Consider the following 20,267-nt stretch of genomic DNA (forward strand, 5'->3'; position numbering starts at 1 on the left):
ATATGTACCACATTTTCTTTAACTAGTCTATCATTGATGGGCATTTGGGTTGATTCCTTATCTTTACTATTGTGAATTTTGCTGCAATGAACATAGTGTGCATGTATCTTTATAAGAGAATGATTTGTATTCCTTTGGGTATATACCCAGTAAGATTGCTGGGTCATATGGTATTTCTGGTTTGGGTTCTAGGTCTTTGAGGAATCACCACACTCTCTTCCACAATGGTTGAACTAATTTACACTCCCACCCACTGTTCTTTTTAGATAAAAATTCTTTCTAATGCATTTTAAAGTGACTTTTGACTTTATATAGCCCATTTTACTATTATCTGTGCAGACACATTGTTGTGCATATTTTTAATATTTTAAAACATTTTCCAGGCCCTTGATGAAATCCTTGAGAATCAGAAACCTACATTACATAAACTTGCAGAAGAAACAAAGGCTCTGGAGAAAAATGTTCATCCTGATGTAGAAAAATTATATAAACAAGAATTTGATGATGTGCAAGGAAAGTGGAACAAGCTAAAGGTCTTGGTTTCCAAAGATCTGCATTTGCTTGAAGAAATTACTCTCAAACTCAGAGCTTTTGAGGTAAATCCAGAGGCCACTGGGAGTTTAAGTTTATTACAGGGTAAATAGTAATTATCTTGTAAGATTCACATATTTATTATTTGAATATTTTACATGCTTTCTAGACCCACATTTATTATGTATTTAAGTTGGGACTTATCAAAAATGTACTTTTAATGTGCTGGAGAGCACATTTATTTCCTTTTGCCTGGAAGCAAAGTCAAAAGTAGAGTACACTGTACCTTGAACATAAGAGAAAAATTGCTTAAAAATGGTCAAAATAATGTTTCAGGCATGGAGGGTCTGTGTGAAATACAGATTGTTGATTAGATTATAGTGGTAACTTGATTGGAGTGGTAGAAATAGCCCAGGTAGTAGTAAATTGCTGAGTACCTGAAACTACTTTTTGCAGGTTTTTGACATTTGAAGTCAAAAGTCAGAGAGAGTGGGAAGGCAAATAGTTCCAGGGACATGAAAATACAGAAGGAGGATCCTTCACTACACCTGAAAATGTCGACAGATGCAACAGTGATAAAGTTTAAGAGGAAGGGATAAATGTGAGGAGTTATAAGGGGAGAGTCAACGTCAATAGAAGTCAGTGTCAGATAGGACAGGTTGGGTTTTAACATTTTACCCATAAGAAAAATGGAGAAGCAGAGTTTCCAGGTCACCTGGTATTTTAATAGGAAAGTTCTGGGTGGAGAATGAACCAATCACACTCACTCCCTGTAAGGCTTCCTATCCTCCCAGTGACTCCTTACCTTGGTCTTTTTTTTTTTTTTTTTTTCTTTTTCCCATCAGTCAGTGATCTTTGTCTTTTTGAAATTTCTTATTCACCGATGTATACCAAGATGTACTCTTAATGAGAGCAATGCCTGGCACGGAGAAGGCATCCAATCAATATTTTTCAATGAATGAAATGAAATTAGCAATAGGAGATTTAGATTTAGATATATCTCTATATATCTATATATTGAGAAAGATAGATTCTCTTGGAAGCTAAATCCAAATATGTGTAGCTATATCTCTCTCTATATAGATCCAAATATAGAGCTATATCTCTCTATATATAGACGTATGTGTATATACGTCTATATTTATATAGAGAGAATCTAAATCCAAATCTATATATATTTAGATGTAGATCCAAATATATGTAGATACAACATATATATCTACATATATTTGGATCTATATCTAAATATTATATCTACGTATATTTGGATCTACATGTAAATATATATAGATTTGGATGTAGATGCTAAGCAAATTTGCAGAAGGAATGTTGCCCCCAAAAAAGTGCAAAGATTGAAAGTGAAGACAAAATTAATGAAAATGTATGTTTTGAAAATCAAAGTCAGAGAACACGTGGTAGAAGAGGAGCTGGAAGACCTCACAGATTAGTGTGGAAGGGATCCAGCCAGATTCCCCGAGTGGTGACCACTGAATTTGGAGGGGCGTTCTTTGACTTAGGAACTAATGGGTAGTTCCAATGAATGATCAGCAGAAGACACAGATGGAGGGGTTGTGTATATGTGTGGGTAGCTGTGTGTGATTGTAGTGACAGGAGGTAGTTTTTCTCTAGGTGTAAGTGCAGTTCTAGATGGAGATCTCATTCAAATAAACCAGTAATTAGGGAGAGAAATGTGTTTTGTGTGGCTTAGTATTTTTGACTCATTTACTTATTTATTTTTTTAAGATGGAATTTTGCTCTGTTGCCCCAGGCTGGAGTGCCATGGTGCGATCTTGGCTCACTGCAACTTCAGCCTCCCGGGTTCAAGCAATTCTCCTGCCTCAGCCTCCTGAGTAACTGGGACTACAGGCACATGCCACTATGCCCGGCTAAAGTTTTATTTTTAGTAGAGACGGGGTTTCACCATGTTGGCCAGGCTAGTCTCAAACTCCTGACCTCAGGTGTTCTGCCCTCCTCAGCCTCCCAAAATGCTGGGATTACAGACATGAGCCACTGCGCCTGGCCCATTATGCTTTGTGATGGTCTCACTTCTCATTGTGTATTATCAGTTGTAATTGTTTCCAGCTTTCAAAATGAGCATTGACTTTTTCTATAATTCTAAAGTTTTTGGTTATGGTCCCAGCATTGGATTATCAGTGATTCTCAACTGGGGTGATTTTACCCTCCAGAGGATACTTGTTAATTTCTGGAGACATTTCTGCTGTCAGAACTGTGGGAGAAGGCTTCCAGTGGGTAGAGGCCAGGGATGCAGCTAAACATCGCACCATGCACAGGACAGCCTCCCACCAAAATAATCATCTGGCCCCAAATGTCAGTAGTGCCAATGTTTAGCAATGCCGATTAAACATTTCCCATCTTTTCAAAAGATCATCCCTTTGTTTTCAGATTTAAGTCCAAAGTGTAAATGGAGATTAACCTCAGGGTTAATCTTCTTCTGCCTCTTAAAAGTGTATCTTAGGGTTAGCTAAATGTATGCTAATATTTCAATATGGAGCTTAATGAGAATAAATATTCTCCCAAAACACAAAAGAGTCCTGTGGTTATAGTAATCCAGCTTTAGGCTTTGGTGGGTTGTTGCTATTAATGTAGCAAATCCAGGTATGAAAAGTGGTCACTTGGAGTGTGTGCTAAATATTTATTTCCATTAAAAATATCCAACATAAACTATATGCGTCTGGATATTTAAGTGTTTGTTGTTACAGTAGCAGACTTGTATGTCCAGTTATTTTTTTATTTGCTTCTTGTGTACTAACTGCAAGATTGTAGTTAAGGAATACAGTGTCTGTATTTCTTAATTGTATAACCCTTTCATTGAAATACATGTTGTATTTTATCTTTTTTCTTTTTTTTTTTTTATTTATTATACTTTAAGTTCTAGGGTACATGTGCATAACGTGCAGGTTACATATGTATACATGTGCCATGTTGGTGTGCTGCACCCATCATAAATTCATAAGAAAACTCCTTTTTTTGCTTTACAGGAATTGCTGGTTATTTAACTACTCATGATTTACTTGGGAATACTTTAAGCTCCAGCCCTCAAATTATTAGATAATTATAATAAATATTTATTTGCTGATTATCATTGTTTTCCCTTTTTCAATGACCTGATATATAATTTTTTAGGCATTTAATTATTTTTGTCTTTAAGGCATGAAGCACAGTAGGTTTTAGATTCAATACCAATTCATAATCATGTTTCGTAGGAATAAAATAGTTGACTTGTTTATTTTTTAAAATGCATTTTTCATTATATGAGTAGCATTTGAAGCCTACACATTGGGAAGAAATTGAATAACACAGAAATACTTACAGCGAACATTTAGAGTTCCTATTCTTCCCCAGTACCATTTTCTTTCCTGGGGGCAGCTAATATTAACAGTGGATCCTTGTACATTGGAATTGGACAAGAAAAATGGACAAATATTGCTAATTCTTATAATTTTTCTCCACACTATGGAAACAAATGATATTGGAACTCTGTGAGGGACATTTAAATCTATAGTCCAGATAGAGTTCGGAAGTGAATCCCACTACTTAATAACATCTTTCATTGATACAGCACATTTAAACTTTGAAAGTTTTTTCGTGGCTATATGCTTGCTTTTTTCTGCTATCCTTCAGTGTTTGTAAGTGGCTGTTAGTTGTGTGCAAATTTTAGTTTTCTGTTATTTGTTGGCATCATAGTGTTTTTCCTCTTTCGCCTGCATTTCCTTTGTCTCCACGGCTGGTTCCTTTTGTGCATGTAGCGATTGGACCTACATATTCTTACTCATTGTGTCATGCCCAAATACATTCTTAAATTCTTTTTATTTGTGCCATGCCAAAGCAATAACCTCCATTCCAGTACTTACGAGGTAAAATATTCATTGTTACTTTTACAAACTACTGTACCCCTTCCAGGTGACAAAACATTTGAAAATACATGAAATGGGTATTTCTTTTTTCCATTATTGATTTTACTGACTGGATTTTCCTGTGAATCATAGGGATAAAATATTATAAAATCCTAAGAGGCTGCTTATAGATCTCTCCTCACCAGCAGTAATATCTTTGGAATTAGGGGCTGCAAGGTATTTCATATTACGTATTTCCTTTTCCTTATTCAAGAGCTTCTGCCGTGTGTATAACTGGGAAATCATGAAAGATGCCCCTAAGGCACACACCAAACTGTCTGCTATTTTCCAGCGCTCCTGTCTTTTCAGGCTCCTCCTCCAGCCCCTTCCTTCTGGGTTCAGGCTCTCATGCAATCTCTTGCCCTGACAATTTCCTTACCTTTTAAATCCGACCCCCACTTCCTGTCCCTTCTCTCTGGAATTCATCTTTCACACCAATACAAGAGGTGTACTTCTGAAAGGATCTGGTTGTCTTCACCATTAATATAAGTTAATACAAAGTGCCATTAATACAAAATGTCCCTTTCTAGCCCTGAAGCCCTCCCTGCATCTCCACTCTGAGCTGAATCAGGTGGGGAGAATACGGTGGGTCACCAAAGACCACCCTAGACTACAGCCTTTCTCCGGAAATGTCACATACTTGCTAGGAATTCACATCCTCCTCCTCCTTTCTGCTCATCTGTCTTCAGCCCAGCTTATCACTACACCCACAGCTAGATAATCATTCCCTCCTCTGTGATTCAACTGTGTGTCATTTACACCTTCACGACCCATCTCAGGCCGTCTTTTATTATGGTGAGAAGTGTGTGTCTCTCCTCCCACGAGGCATGAGCTCTTTGAGGGTTGGCTCCCCGTCAGGCATAGGGCAAGTTAGCAGATGTGAATGTAATTGATGTGTCGGGCCTCTCTAGTGAAAGTGGATTGATACAGTCTAAATGCCTGGTTATCCTAAGTGGCAGGACACCTGTGTAGTCATGCCTCTTCCTTCGATTGTTGAACAGTCAAAGGCACACATGAATGGACTTGCTCTGACCCTGAATCTGGAAGCGGGGGTGCTGGAACTCCAACAGGCAGAACCAGGTTTTAAAAGTACTTTGGAAAGCATTTTAGGGTAAAAATGCAATACTTTCTAAGAGTAATATTAGTACAGATGATTTAACCCTTTTTAGGTAATATATAATTGATTTCTCATAAGGGTTTTTTTTTTTTTTCTCATTTGTGAACACATTTTACTTTACTGAAGGGAATATTCATATATTCCCTACCTTAGATTTAAGAACTTTATTAGTTTTTGATAAATAAGTGTAGTAGCAATGTCATTGTTTGTCTTCCCTACTAAGTGAGAGAGTGCATTTTCAAGGTTGTGATTTTGAGGTTATTGAATATTATAAAGTGAAACAAAATAGGAACCTTGCTACCTTAAATTACTGTTTAATTCTGGCTTCACTGTATTTTTTTTTTTTTTTTTTTTTCTGGTCTATGTCTTAAAAAGCTATGGACATTCCAACAGATGGGGAAGGAGCAAAAAAAATTCCAAGAATTTAGCTGTAATCAAGTCTCCGGAGGTAGTTGTGTACCTTGGAATCTTACTGTCTTAAATCCAGATTTACCAAGCTTTAAATTACCTCATCCTTAGCTGACAGGATTGGGGGTGGGAGATGATGTGAGATAGGATCAAAGGAATTGTTTTAATGACCTTGCAGTTCCTTTTCTGTGATCCCATAGCAGGGTATTGCCCAGGTGAAATGCTTAGAAATCATTGCTTTTGAGCAGTGGTGGTCCGTGTAGACTTTGGCCCTTCCAAACTAGAATATTTGATATTTTGATTTTCAAAAAATACTGTATTAGTAATTTTATATTTATTTGAATATTTGTGAGTAAAAATAGGAATGAGAAATGGCTGCCCCAGATTAGTACTTAGTTTATTTTTTTTTGCATGTGAAATAATGACATTTGCTTTAGAAATTTCCTAGCAGTTTTTATATTTTGTTTTAGTTTATAAGAACTGAAGTCCCTTAAAGAAGTGTGTGAGTGTGTGTGTGTGTGTTCTGTAAGCAGATGGAGATGAAGAAAAAAAATCATCATTATTGTAGATTAAAAGCCTTTTAAGTGCATCAGCTGAGTAATTTTTAAATGGACAGAGAAACACTATTTTCATGTGAGCTGTTTGACCATCTTTGTAACCAACCTCTTTGCTGTGGAATTGTCTTAAAGATGAACTGACTTTTGGTATATTTGGAAAGCACAGGAAACATCTGCTACAGGTTGACTGTGACAATATTTTGCTCAGGGAAAGAGGAGATAGGATAGGGAGAATGGAAGGCAGAGCAGAGCTCCCTGTCTCCTGCCTTCACCCTCACAGCATTGATCTTCGGGACTTATAACCCTTCCCGCGTGGTGTGCCACGAGGTGGAAACGCCAAGTGAATCTGCAGCTGCCAAGCACTTCTGAAGGGTGGGCCTTTCCTTCTGTACCGATTCCTTCCGATGAGCTGTATTTGGCCAGATCTGGCCAGATACATAAGCAGTAGCGGTTTGAAACAGTTACTTTGAAACAGTTACAGGATAGAACAAGCATTAATGTTGGCAGCAATTAAAAAAGTGAAATCTATGCTTATGCAAACACGTGCTCATCTTGTCCATTCATTCCTGTGGTTCCTCTGATGGGACATAAACACCAAAACTTGGATGTGGTAACTCTTATGGTCTTAATCTTGGTAATAATAAAGTAGTTAGTTTTGTAGATCTTAGTATAATAATCGCTACCATTTAGTGCATTCTTCTATGTGGGAATCTCTGTTTTTCAGAACAACCAGACAAGATAGTTGTTATGATTCTAATTTTACAGATGAGTTACTAAGGCTCAAAGAAAAATTAGTTTCTCAAAGCCCCATGGCTAGGCAGGTGCTGAGCTTGGTAGTCAGACCTTAGCATTTCTTTATTTGGGCACACTGTCTCTTTTAGAACACAGCATGGTCAGAATTACATGCAGGATTTTTAGTAGTGAAAATATTGCAGTGTGTACAGATTCCCTTCTATTCCTTTCCTCACTGTTGGGATGATCCATTGGCCTACATGGCTTACCTGTCTGTTGCTTTTCTCTTTCTTTTTTCTCACGTCAAAGTTTAAGAGGGAGAGAAGGAACAGACACATGTGAAATGTGTGTCCCCTCATAGGTCTGTGTGTGTCAGAAACAGTGTGGGAAGGAGGGAGGAAGGAAGGCAGTCGAGGCCATAAAACTTCCTCATACGCCAGTGACTGGAGTAGTTAAGGCCATTTTCTCAAGTCAAAGCCAATTGTGGTTAAAACCTCTTTGAAATATAATGCTTCCATTATACATTTTGAAAATTTTTGGCTGAGGAGACCATCAGTTCTCCTTATTCAAAGTACAGTTAATGAATTTCCCAGTCATACAGCAGTAATGAATTTTTAAATTTTATTTTATTTTTTATTTTTATTTTTGCGACAGAGTCTTGCTCTGTTGCCCAGGCTTGAGTGCAGTGGCGTGATCTTGGCTTACTGCAAGCTGCGCCTCCTGGGTTCATGCCATTCTCCTGCCTCAGCCTCTCAAGTAGCTGGGACTACAGGTGCCTGCCACCATGCCTGGCTCATGTTTTTGTATTTTTAGTCGAGATGGTGTTTCACCATGTTAGCCAGGATGGTCTCAATCTCCTGACTTCATGATCTGCCTGCCTCAGCCTCCCAAAGTGCTGGGATTACAGACGTGAGCCACCACGACTGGCCCCAGTAATGCATTCTTTAAAAGTGCAGAATGGAGATTAGCAGTGCAGGCATCTGTGGTGACAAGTTAAGCGAGAATTTTTAAAGTCGTATTTTATGAACTCTATGAATGTCTTCACACTTTCTCTCTTTTTGCACTTCTGTCTTTTTTGGATGCCCCACTCTGCCCGCTCTGAGCATGTCTTCCCAAGATGCCTTCTATGCTAAGATCTTGAAATGCTGGAGCAAACACAGAAATGACCTGTAACCAACTGAAAATATACAAGGGTAGCATGGACTTGTGGAATCATGTCAGACAGACTGGAGAAGAGAGGAGGAAGCAGCCTGGGGAAAGTGTGCAATGGAACTGAAATGGCTTTCAAAGCTGTGCCAAGAATAAACGAGATGCAGAGGTGCTTAGACAGGATGGTGTAATATTAATGGAGGACACAGAGAAACCTAGCTGGATAAGCACTTTTTACTTGCCATCTTCATCAGAGAATGGCCTTCAAAAATAGGAAGTATAGAATAGTCATTACTGAGAGTGCTTTAGAGCCTCAACTAAGGACCACAGGCAAAAGCATTCAGAGTTCCTCCAGATGCATAAATCTGAATCCCAAGTGGGATTTTTACCCATAATCTCAGGGTCAGTCACGTCATAAACTTGTGACAAATTACCAGAAAAATGGAGATGGAGAAATGTCCTAATTAAGAGGACACATTAGTTTTTAGAAGCTGAAGCTATAAAGTAAGTTTGATGTCATTTCCTAGCCAAACTGTAAGATTAATAACCGACTAGAGATCTTATATGTGCTTAGGAAGGAATGTGGTGGTCACCGGGAATCAACAGGGACACCACTAGTAGGCCTTGTCCAGACTCATTTCCTTTAAGTACTACTTTTCTTTTCTTTGTTTTTTTTTGAGGAGGAAGACTAGATTATTGGATGCATAGAGTAATAACATCTCACATTTGGAGATGCTCTCTCATTTAGTTCAAATAATGCTCACAAATGAACATTCTTGGCAAGTCTTGATTTCACCAAAGTGTTTGAGATAATCTCTGATAACCTTGTATAAACTAGTTAGATCTTTGTGATCAATTCAAACATTATAAGGATCAGAATAGTTGGTTCTGGGTGGCATATTTTAAGGACATTAAAAAACTGATGTAGGTTCCAGAGCATGTTGATCAGAGTAGTGAGCAATACCTAGATGTCATGTCCTGTAGACATCATGGAAGGAATTGGGAACATGTCATCAGCAGAAGACTGGAGAAAAACATGGCAGTTGCTCACCTATGGAAAGAAATGACTTTGGTATTAGAGCTCAAAAGCTCAAATTGTATCTACTTATTTGCATTCTCTTTTTTTTTTTCTTTTTTTTTGGTGGGGGGGACAGAGTCTTGCTCTGTTGCCAGGCTGGAGTACAGTGGTGTGATCTTGGCTCACTGCAACCTCTGCCTCCCAGGTTCAGGCAATTCTCCTGCCTCAGCCCCCTGAGTAGCTGGGACTACAGGCACCCCACCATGCCCAGCTAATTTTTGTGTTTTTAGTAGAGATGGGGTTTTACCTTGTTGGCCAGAATGGTCTCAAGCTCTTGACCTCGTGATCCATGGCCTGGGTCTCCCAAAGTGTTAGGATTACATGTGTGAGCCACCATGCTTGACCCTTATTTGTATTTTTTAAGGCCCAGTTCCAATGTTACCTTCTCCCTAAAGCCTCTTTCTCTTTGCAAAATGTTTGCTTTCACATTTGTCTTTGAACCCTTATCACCATACACAGTAACTAGTTTATGTATACAGTAGGTGCTTAATAAATGTTGGGTGAAAGAATGGAGCAGAGCAGTGACTGTCCTGAGTTCTCAGATAAAAAGGCATCCAACGGCAGAAATGAGAGCCATCTATTGTATTCCCTCCACCGTTCTATTTGTTTATTCCTGCTCTGAGTTACTAACTTTTAAGAAAAATTGTTCTAAATTATATCAGAGAAAAATATTTTATAGCTGATTAAACTTAGAAATGCATTTTTTCCCTGTAATTTGCATTTTAAATCATACCTATTGTTTGCATTTAAGCAAAAAGAGCTAGTGTTTGGAAATCTTTAGAATGGTTACTAGCCTGTCATCTCTTGAGGATTTTAGTCAAGAATGAAGAAAATAATCATTTTCAAAGTTGGAAGCCTTAAAAAAAGAAATAAACTAAGTGAAAATGATACCATCGGAGCTTTAAAAAGTTGCCTTTGTTCCAGTAGATCTTGAGATGTAGTAGACTGAACGTCACGGAGTAATATCCCCCTCTGTTATCGTGTTCGATTTAGGCTGATTCAACAGTCATTGAGAAGTGGATGGATGGCGTGAAAGACTTCTTAATGAAACAGCAGGCTGCCCGAGGAAACGACGCGGATCTACAGAGGCAGTTAGACCAGTGCTCTGTGAGTTTTGCTGATCTGGGGAATTTGTCATAAATAACGTTTTGTTCTTTTTCCATGTTTTTCGCTGCTATTATTAAAATTGTGAGAATATAACATAACATTCAATCTAGATAAAATATCTTTCATCATAAAGCTTTTATGACTTTATAGCTAATAAAAGAATGAAAGATTCTTCATGTTTTTATTTCTGGCCTTGGTTATAGAATGTTGAGAGGTTATAGAATAGAGAACAAGAATAATTTTAGTTCATTAGAAGTCATTGTATATTGCATTTGTTGTGCCACATGGTGAGGATTTTAAAAAAACATATGTAACAAATGAATTTGAGAAATGTCTGTTCATCAAATTCATTTGTTAAGTACGTTTTTCTTAAATCCTCACTGTGTGGCACAAGAAAAGCAATATACAATGACTCCATATTGTTTACATGTACCCTAGAACTTAAAGTATAAAGAAAAAACGACCCCCCACCAAAAAAAAAAAAACAAATGAATTTGCTAGTAATAGTGCATGCAGTTTGTATTTGGTTAAATCGTTAGGCTTCTCTACATTAATTAAAAGACTGTTCCCTGCTGAGAGTCAAGTATTTCTGATCTAATTTGTCAGATGGCTATATCAAGCACCCAGGTGAAATGAGTTTCTTATGGCACAATATTTCTTAAGTAGTTAGAAGTACTGACTCTTAAGCAGTCTGCTTCTATAATATTTGCAGGGAGACAGACAAACTATAATTATGACATCCACTTATATAGTAATGAACTCAACATGCATCTTTTATGTGTTTAGGCATTTGTTAATGAAATAGAAACAATCGAATCATCTCTGAAAAACATGAAGGAAATAGAGACTAATCTTCAAAGTGGTCCCATTGCTGGAATAAAAACTTGGGTGCAGACAAGACTAAGTGACTACCAAACCCAACTGGAGAAACTTAGCAAGGAGGTGAGTTTTTCAACGTTGCTATCTATGGTTTTCAAGAGATGTAGACTGTAGCTTCTCTTAACTGACTAAATGTATTATGACCCATCCAGTTTGAAAAACAGTGGTCTAGAATAACTCCAGCATGGCTAGCGAGCTGGGGCAAAAAAAGGGCATCAATTTTTGAATTAAGAGAGGGTGCTGATTGTCCAGTTTGGCTCAGGGCTTACCCATTCCTGTCTTAAACCTGTCTTGAAACACATTTATGACACTTGCTTTACCCCTAAAACATTTGAGTGTGACCATTTATTTACTTAGCAAATATTAATGAGATGCCAACTGTCAAGCATCATTCTAGGCGCTGCAGGTACAGCATTGAACAAGGAAGAAGAAACTCCTCTTAAGGAGCCTACATTCTAGTGAGGCAGATGGATAACAAATAATATCATGGAGGAGTAGCAAGGAGTTAGGGCTAGGTGGGTTATTTCAAATAGGAGGGTCAGGGAAGGACTTTCTGAGATGGGGATGTTTGAATAAAGAACTGAGTAAAGTAAGAGATGAACCTTGTAAGGTTCAGATAAGAACATTCAGGCATGGAGAATAGCAAGTTTTAAAACTCTGTGGTGGGAATGAACTTTGTCTGTTTAATAAAGAATGAAGGCAGTGTAGAGAGGAGTTAGTGAGTTGGAGAATGGGAATATTTGAGGTTAGAGGTAGGCAGAGGATGGATTAGCTATGGCCTTGGAGGAAAGGACTTGGGATTTATTTCAAGTATGATATTACACAGAAAGGAATTTGAAGGGTTTGAACAGGGAAGTGACATGTGATATAGATCTTTCAAGGTCACTCTGGCTTTTTGTTTTGTTTCCTTTTTTTTAGCAACACTATCTTGCTCTGTCACCCAGGCTGGAGTGCAGTGGCAGGATCCTTGCTTACCGCAGGCTTGAACTCCTGGGCTCCAGCAATCCTCCTGCCTCCTGGGTAGCTGGGACTATAGGTGTTCACCACCATGCCTAGATAATTTTATAAATACTTTTGAGCCAGATGCAGTGGTGCATGCTTGTAATCCCAGTACTTTGGGAGGCTGAGGTGGGTGGATTGCCTGAGCTCAGGAGTTTGAGACCAGCCTGGGCAACATGGCAAAACCTTATCTCTATAAAAATTACAAAAATTAGCCGGGCATGGTGATATGTGCCTATAGTCCCAGCTACTTAGGAGGCTAAGGTGGGAGGGTAGCTTGAGCCCAGGGGATGGAGGTTGCAGTGAGCTGAGATCGCACCACTGCACTCCAGCCTGGGCAAAAGAGCCAGACCTTGTCTAAAAAAAAAAATTGTACAGATGGGGTTCTGGCTCAATACTTTGGGAGGCTGTCAAGAGGATGGCTTGAGGTCAGCAGTTTGAGACCAGATGCCAGTCTGTTCAGATGCTTCTGACCTCAAGCCATCCTCCTGCCTCAGCCTCCCAAAGCGTGGAGATTACAGGCATGGGCCACTGCACTCGGCCTCTCTCTGGTTTTCATGTGAGTAGTTTGCTCAGGGAAGGCAAGAATGAAAATAGAAAGAATCCTTATAAGGTTACTGCAATCTTGGAGAGAGAGGATGGCCCCATGTACTAGAGAGGCTAGAGAAGTAGTGATGGAGGGCATAAGAAATACTAGGTTTGAAAATAAAGAAGAGACCTAAGGAAAGAATTGGATGTGTGATAGGAGAAAAAGTGAACGGTCAAGCATGACTCAGAATTTTGCAAAGCTTCCACTTTGTGTGAATTGTCGTGTCATTTACTGCAATAACGAAGGAGAAGCTTTTGTGGGTGTAGGTGAAATGATGACTACCATTCTGGAAGGGTTAAATTTGATGCTAGAAGCTAAGGAGGAAAAATCAGTAATGGGGAATGTGGGGTCCCAGATGCTAGGTGGAGAAAACTTCACAGTGCCTAATGCTGAGGATTGCAGGGGCCAATCAAAACAGAAAATCAAGCTTTAAATTTGATAAGAAGGAGGCATTTAATAACCTTGAGAAAGTAGGGTCAGTGATCTGGTGGGAAAAATAGTCATAGTGGAGAGTGTCAAGGAGGGTATGGGAACTGTGGAACTGGGACACCAAGCATAACCAACTTTGAGAAATTTCTCTTCAGGGGAGCAGATAAATGGGTGGGTGCTGGTGATGGGAATCCAAAGAGGTGATTTTGTTATTTTTTATAATGAGAGATATTAAATGAGAGATATTAATGAGAGGACCTCTCATTTAGAAAAAAATGATGGTGCAGAAAGAGATTGAGATAGGAGAATTTCTCAAGTGAAGTCTGTGATTATGTGAGGATGAGATCCACCATCTAAGTGAAGATGTTGCTATGAGATATGGTTTCTCCATGGTAATGGAAGGGAGGAAATGATATGAGAACAGTAGAACTGGGAGGTATTCTCTCTCGATTGCTTTGATTTTTATTAGTGGAATAATAGTGAGGCTATATATAGCTGAAGTGAGTGACAAAGCAGTGAAAAATAGAAGGCATACCCCACAGTCATGTGGATAGTACATATTTCTTAATAAAATGCTTTTGGCTAATGTTTGTATCAGAAAAATTTATATTTGCATAACTGAATATTTGGCTTTGTTTTTGTTGTTTTACCCAACTAACTTATTTTGAACACGTTCAAATGTAAGGAAAAGTTAAAAGAATGATAAAAGGAGCAGCTGTATATCCATCCATTCAGAGACTCGCTAATGTTTTATCACCTTTGCTTTCTCTCTCTCTGCCCTTCTCTTTACACACACACACACACACACACACACACACACACACTTTTTTTTTTTTTTTGGTACTTTTGAACAGGAAATTGAAAACATCATGACACTTCACCCCTCAATAATGATTCTCCAAGCATGAAGGTATTCTTCTGCAAAACCACAATACCATGATCACACTTAAGAAACTAATAATGTTGTACTCTCATCTCTTATCCTAGCTAAATTCAAATTTTTCTCAATATGCTGTAATCTGATGGCATGTGCCTTACGGAACTGGGCTTTTTGAGGAAATAAATAGAGAATGGTTTGGAAGTGGCAGTGAGGATCAAGGAAGGTGATAATTAGAAGTTTGTATCTTTATCGATCTATCCATCCATCCATCCATCCACATAAATATGACAACAAAGAATTCATTGTGAATTGCTGATTCAAAATACAGGAATAAATATATGGGAAATTTAAAGTGTCCTTAGGAAGGAGGTAACCACATGTGTGAAAATTATCTAGAGCGTTTCCAGACTATTGCATTGCATTGACTAGTACAAATGTTGAAGTAGTTTTGGACAAACATAATTTTGTCAAATTTTCATTTTGTGAAAAGAACAGGCATATAAAACAAATCAACAACAAAGATAGTTTATTTCGTCTATTATATTCATGACATCCTGTAAAACAGCAACATTTAAATGCCAAAAAATAGAAAGTATATATTCTCAGGATAATTAAAGATAATTTTGAGGGTGTTTTGTTTTTGTTGTGGTAATGTCTTTATTTTCTTCATTTGTGTTTGGATCTGTGAAAATTATATTGCTGACTAGTGTTCAAAAAGTACACATTCAGAGAATTTTCTGGAAGTGGGGCCCGAGAATCTTTCTCTCTCTCTCTTTCTCTTTCTGTGTGTGTGCATGTATTTTAATGAAAAGCTTACCAGGTTAACCTGATGATCAGCCAGGCTTGGGAATGGGATTGTGAGTATTGCTGGCACCAGTTCCTTGGTTACCCTGTGGGGACAGTGGAAGAAAAGCTCTTGTTTGGTCCTGTCTATTTTTGTGCCAGAGATCCTATTTGGAGAGAGGGACTGGGAAAGCCTCTATCTCTTGCTTAACTTTAACTTCCGTGAGAACCATCCAGTTCCTGTGCTGGCCTTTGGTTACTATCAACCTAGCAGCCAAGCAGGCCCTGGCAGCATGGCCACTACTGCGGCATTTAATTTGAGCATGAGGCTGAGCCTGTCACATAGAGGTTGGACTGTCACTGCAGAATGATGCCTTCTCTCACAGTAGAAGTCAATTTGTTGTTATGGGGAGGAGTGCTCTGAAAATATTTCTTGTTGGTGGGATTGTAAACTAGTTCAACCATTATGGAAAACAGTATGGCGATTCCTCAAGGATCTAGAACTAGATGTACCATATGACCCAGCCATCCCACTACTGGGTATATACCCAAAGGATTATAAATCATGCTGCTATAAAGACACATGCACACGTATGTTTATTGCGGCACTATTCACAATAGCAAAGACTTGGAATCAACCCAAGTGTCCATCTGTGACAGACTGGATTAAGAAAATGTGGCACATATACACCATGGAATACTATGCAGCCATAAAAAAGGATGAGTTTGCATCCTTTGTAGGGACATGGATGCAGCTGGAAACCATCATTCTTAGCAAACTATCACAAGAACAGAAAACCAAACACCGCATGTTCTCACTCATAGGTGGGAACTGAACAATGAGTTCACTTGGACTCTGGAAGGGGAACATCACACATCGGGGCCTATCATGGGGGGGAGGGGGGAGGGATTGCATTGGGAGTTATACCTGATATAAATGACGAATTGATGGGTGCTAACGAGTTGATGGGTGCAGCACACCAACATGGCACAAGAATACATACGTAACAAACCTGCACGTTATGCACATGTACCCTAGAACTTAAAGTATAATAATAAAAAAAAGAAAGAAAGAAAATATTTCTTGACTTCTCTGAAATTTTTAACTAAGTTACTGAATCAGAATCAGACAACTATTTATTTTTTACTGTAACATTTTTGTGTCTGTGTGGCATATACAAATATATGATATATGATATCAAAACCAAAATTTTGTAGAGCAGTGTTTTATGACATCTTTAATAACAGCCTATCCCTCGCTGCTTTTTAAAAGTGAAATCTTAATGGGAAGTGCAGTTAAAAAGAAGAAAATGGACATTTTGGTTGCTTCTAGGTTTTTTTGTTGAGACTGAGTTTTGCTCTTTTCCCCGGGTTGGAGTGCAGTGGTGCGATCTCGGCTCACTGCAACCTCTGCCTCCCAGGTTCAGGCGATTCTCCTGCCTCCACTTCCTGGAACTACAGGCATGTGCCACCATGCCTGGTTAATTTTTGTATTTTTAGTAGAGATGGGGTTTTGCCATGTTGGCCATGCTGATCTCAAACTCCTAACCTCACGTGATCCCCCTGCCTTGGCTTCCCAAAGTGCTGCAATGACAGGCGTGAGCCACCAAACTTGACCGGCTTCTAGGTTTTTTGTTTTTCCTTTTTTTTTTTTCATTATAAACAGTGCTACATTAAATTTACTTTATATATTTGCTTTTACTGTTATAGATTCCTACATCTGGGATTACAGTCAACAGTTACGTGTTTTCAAAATTATAATAGATATTTCGAGATAAGAGTATTATCCAAATGTGGTGTAGAATTCCAGTCATAAGATTATTTTCATTATTGCTTATATTCCACAGCATTAGCACGAAGTGTATAAGATTTTATCTGAATTTTAAAGCATGCAATTCGTTGTGGAAAGTTATCACGTGCCTTTAAATATTAAGAGCTAAAACTTGACATTGAATACATTAACATTTGTTTATTTGGGGGGAATGGTTTTTCCTTTGTAGATCGCTACTCAAAAAAGTAGGTTGTCTGAAAGTCAAGAAAAAGCTGTGAACCTAAAGAAAGACTTGGCAGAGATGCAGGAATGGATGACCCAGGCCGAGGAAGAATACCTGGAGCGGGATTTTGAGTACAAGTCACCAGAAGAGCTTGAGAGTGCTGTGGAAGAGATGAAGGTGAGGTGGGGACAACCAGTGCCAACAGACTTCATGCCTCCCTCCTCCCTTTAAAACCAGCCCATCAATTGTCTCTCCAACTGTCAAGCACTGTGTGCACATAGCATCTTTCACAGTAGGTTTTTTAATTAAAAAAGTGTAACAGGGTAGCTGCTCTGATTTTAGCAGGGGAAGGAAGCCAGGAGTCCACGTGTATGGCTTGGCCCATGAGTTGAGTCCATGAGGGCCTGTGAGACAGGCTCTTAAGTTAGATCTTTGGGAGGCTACAGAGAATGACTTAAAACCCTCTGGTAGTGGGCGTGAGGAAGAATGATTATTGTTTTAAATTGGGGTAAATACATACAACATTGGCCATTTTAATTTTTAAGTGCACAATCCAGTGGCATTAATTGCATTCATCACTATTTCCAAAAATTTTCATGAAGAATTATTCTTTGCAAGGGGAACAAAAGAGACCTCCCAAGTTGTCTGAGGTTTGTTATTATTTTCCTTGTACTGATCTTCCAGGTAATACTTACGGCACATATGAACACCGGCGTTTCATTAGAGCAGGTAGGAGTAGCGGTAGGAATGCATCAAGGGAGTTCTTATTAGTCGGATTCACTGGATACATTTCCTGTAAATTTGTACTCCTGTGTTGATAGTCTTGAACACTCTCTTTTTATATATAATAAAAGAACTGGGCGTCATTCCCAAATTTCTAACACAGCTTTAACTGTCCTTGAGTGTTCAAGCCAAAGGAGATTGTGTTTTCAAAGTTTTTTTTTCCTATAAGCTTAAGCAACACAGTGACTGTTTTACCTCAAAGTTAACTTGCCTAGAAGTATAACTAAAGCAAAAATCTCTGTGCAGAGTTTTTTTCAAGAAAGGGATTATGTGACATTCATGCATTATTATACATGAATCAAAGTGAATATGACAGGAGACTTGTTGTAAGTGCAGCTCTTTTTGAAAGATTTAAAAACACTCACTACACAGGTATTTTAAAATAGGCTACCATGTTAAGAATTGTCTCATTTATTATCTTTCTTTAAACTATTGGCATTGTAGTTCTTTGGATTTTAAAAGCTGCTATAGATGAGATTTGCGAAAAATGATATTTAAATATTTGATTGGGCAACATTTTATTTATTTTTATTCTTTCAAACAGCCATTAAGACTTACAAAACCGCTACACCTAATTACTTTCCCCCAAAGTAAGGAAGTTCAAAACCGTTAAATAGCAGAGAAAAGTAAAGGGGAAAGTGAAAGACTGTTTTATTTTTATTTATTGCCATTAAAAATAATGGCATAAACCGCAATTACATTTACACCAGCCTAATAGGTTGATTTTCCTGAATGTCAGATTGTTTATCTTGAGCACTGAGAAACAGCTATTTCTGGATCAGTCTCAGTCTAACTTTATCATTGAAATGCCATTAATTAGCAGAAGGATACATGTACCTGTGTTCTAGAATTTTTAAAAAAGTTTAAATTATTTAGAGAACTTTTAAAGATACTTCTACCATAGTGTACCTCAATTTTTGTGAAAATGTATTTATTGCAGTGTAATCTGCTCAGCCCTCCAGTGATAATTAAAATTCACTCACTTAAATTCTGGTCTTGGACCCAGACTTTGAAAATGCTTCATGTCAGTAAACATAATTGGGATAACTTATGTTAACACTGCTGTTATGAAATGAAAACATTTGTGGGAGCTGAGTACATTGGATGCATGAGTGAAATTTTAGAGTTAGCATTCTTATTTCAAAAACACTCACTGGGCTGAGTGCAGTGGCTCATGCCTGTAATCCCAGCACTTTGGGAGTCCGAGTTGGGTGGATCACCTGAGGTCAGGAGTTTGAGACCAACCCGGCCAACATGGTGAAGCCTCGTCTCTACTAAAAGTATGAAAATTAGGTAGGCGTAGTGGTGGGCGCCTGTAATCCCAGCTACTTGGGAGGCTGAAGCAGGAGAATTTCTTGAACTGGGAGGCAAAGGTTGCAGTGAGCAAGACTCCATCTCAAAAACAAAAAAACAAAACCCCACAAAACCATTCACTGTTACCTATATAATGTAGTGTTTTGACAGTTAGAATCATCCAGATGTTTTAACTTTGGTTTAATTCTTGAAAAAAAGAAAAGAAAAGAAATTGGTTACTGAGAAAGGGAGACGTTTTTCAAGTTCATCCATCCTTTCTTGGAACAGAGGGCAAAAGAGGATGTGTTGCAGAAGGAGGTGAGAGTGAAGATTCTCAAGGACAACATCAAGTTATTAGCTGCCAAGGTGCCCTCTGGTGGCCAGGAGTTGACGTCTAAGCTGAATGTTGTGCTGGAGAATTACCAACTTCTTTGTAACAGAATTCGAGGAAAGTGCCACACACTAGAGGTATATTATTATTATTATTATTATTATTTTTTTTTTTTTTTTTTCAGTGATGTATTTCTGAGATCCAAGCTCTGTAATGTTTTGGCCATTTTCAAATCTTGGAGAAAATTTCACTTTTCTTTAGAATTCTGGATCATAAAGGAAAAATAGTTCTTGGGAAATAGTTTGATACAAATGAAAGAGGGGTTAAAAATAGGAGACCAAAATCTGTCCCTAATTATCAGAAGGTTCTTGGGCAAGTCATTTTATGTCTTCAAACTTTACTTTATTTATATGTGCAATCCAGGTTTTCATGTAGCAGATGATCTGTAGGGCCTGTTCCAGTCCAAAAACTGCAGAGCACATTGCAAGCCTCTCTTTTGTTTTGTTTTGTCTTGTCTGGTTGAGTACACAGAGAGGAATTATTTTCTTTTGAGTGGTATTAAAGTTCGAGAGTCATCTGAAGGAAAAACACTACTTAAATATGTGACTGTTTTACTGGGCCTTAGATAAAATACCTTTTTTTTTTTTCTTCCTGGCCATTACATGTAAAATGTAGATGATTCTATGAAATTTTTTTAAACTAACAGTAAGGTTT

The 20,267-nt window shown here is 38.2% G+C and overlaps 1 protein-coding gene across 7 annotated transcripts in view; it reads left to right on the forward strand.

The window, feature by feature from the left end:
• UTRN (utrophin) overlaps positions 1-20,267 on the forward strand; it is a 580,797-nt gene that overhangs the window by 172,182 nt on the left and 388,348 nt on the right. For 5 of the 7 annotated variants that reach the window (XM_023183788.2, XM_023183779.3, XM_023183783.3 and 2 more), the window contains 5 exons: positions 384-596; positions 10,480-10,593; positions 11,380-11,535; positions 17,153-17,323; positions 19,511-19,690. In XM_023183788.2, coding sequence (XP_023039556.2) covers positions 384-596; positions 10,480-10,593; positions 11,380-11,535; positions 17,153-17,323; positions 19,511-19,690 — 834 coding nt within the window. Of the gene's footprint in view, positions 1-381; positions 597-10,479; positions 10,594-11,379; positions 11,536-17,152; positions 17,324-19,510; positions 19,691-20,267 lie in introns of all 7 variants that reach the window. The other 2 variants (XM_023183785.2, XM_023183784.2) reach the window with 1 other exon arrangement.

Source organism: Piliocolobus tephrosceles, chromosome 5, assembly GCF_002776525.5.
Source record: "Piliocolobus tephrosceles isolate RC106 chromosome 5, ASM277652v3, whole genome shotgun sequence".
Lineage (NCBI taxonomy): Eukaryota > Metazoa > Chordata > Mammalia > Primates > Cercopithecidae > Piliocolobus > Piliocolobus tephrosceles.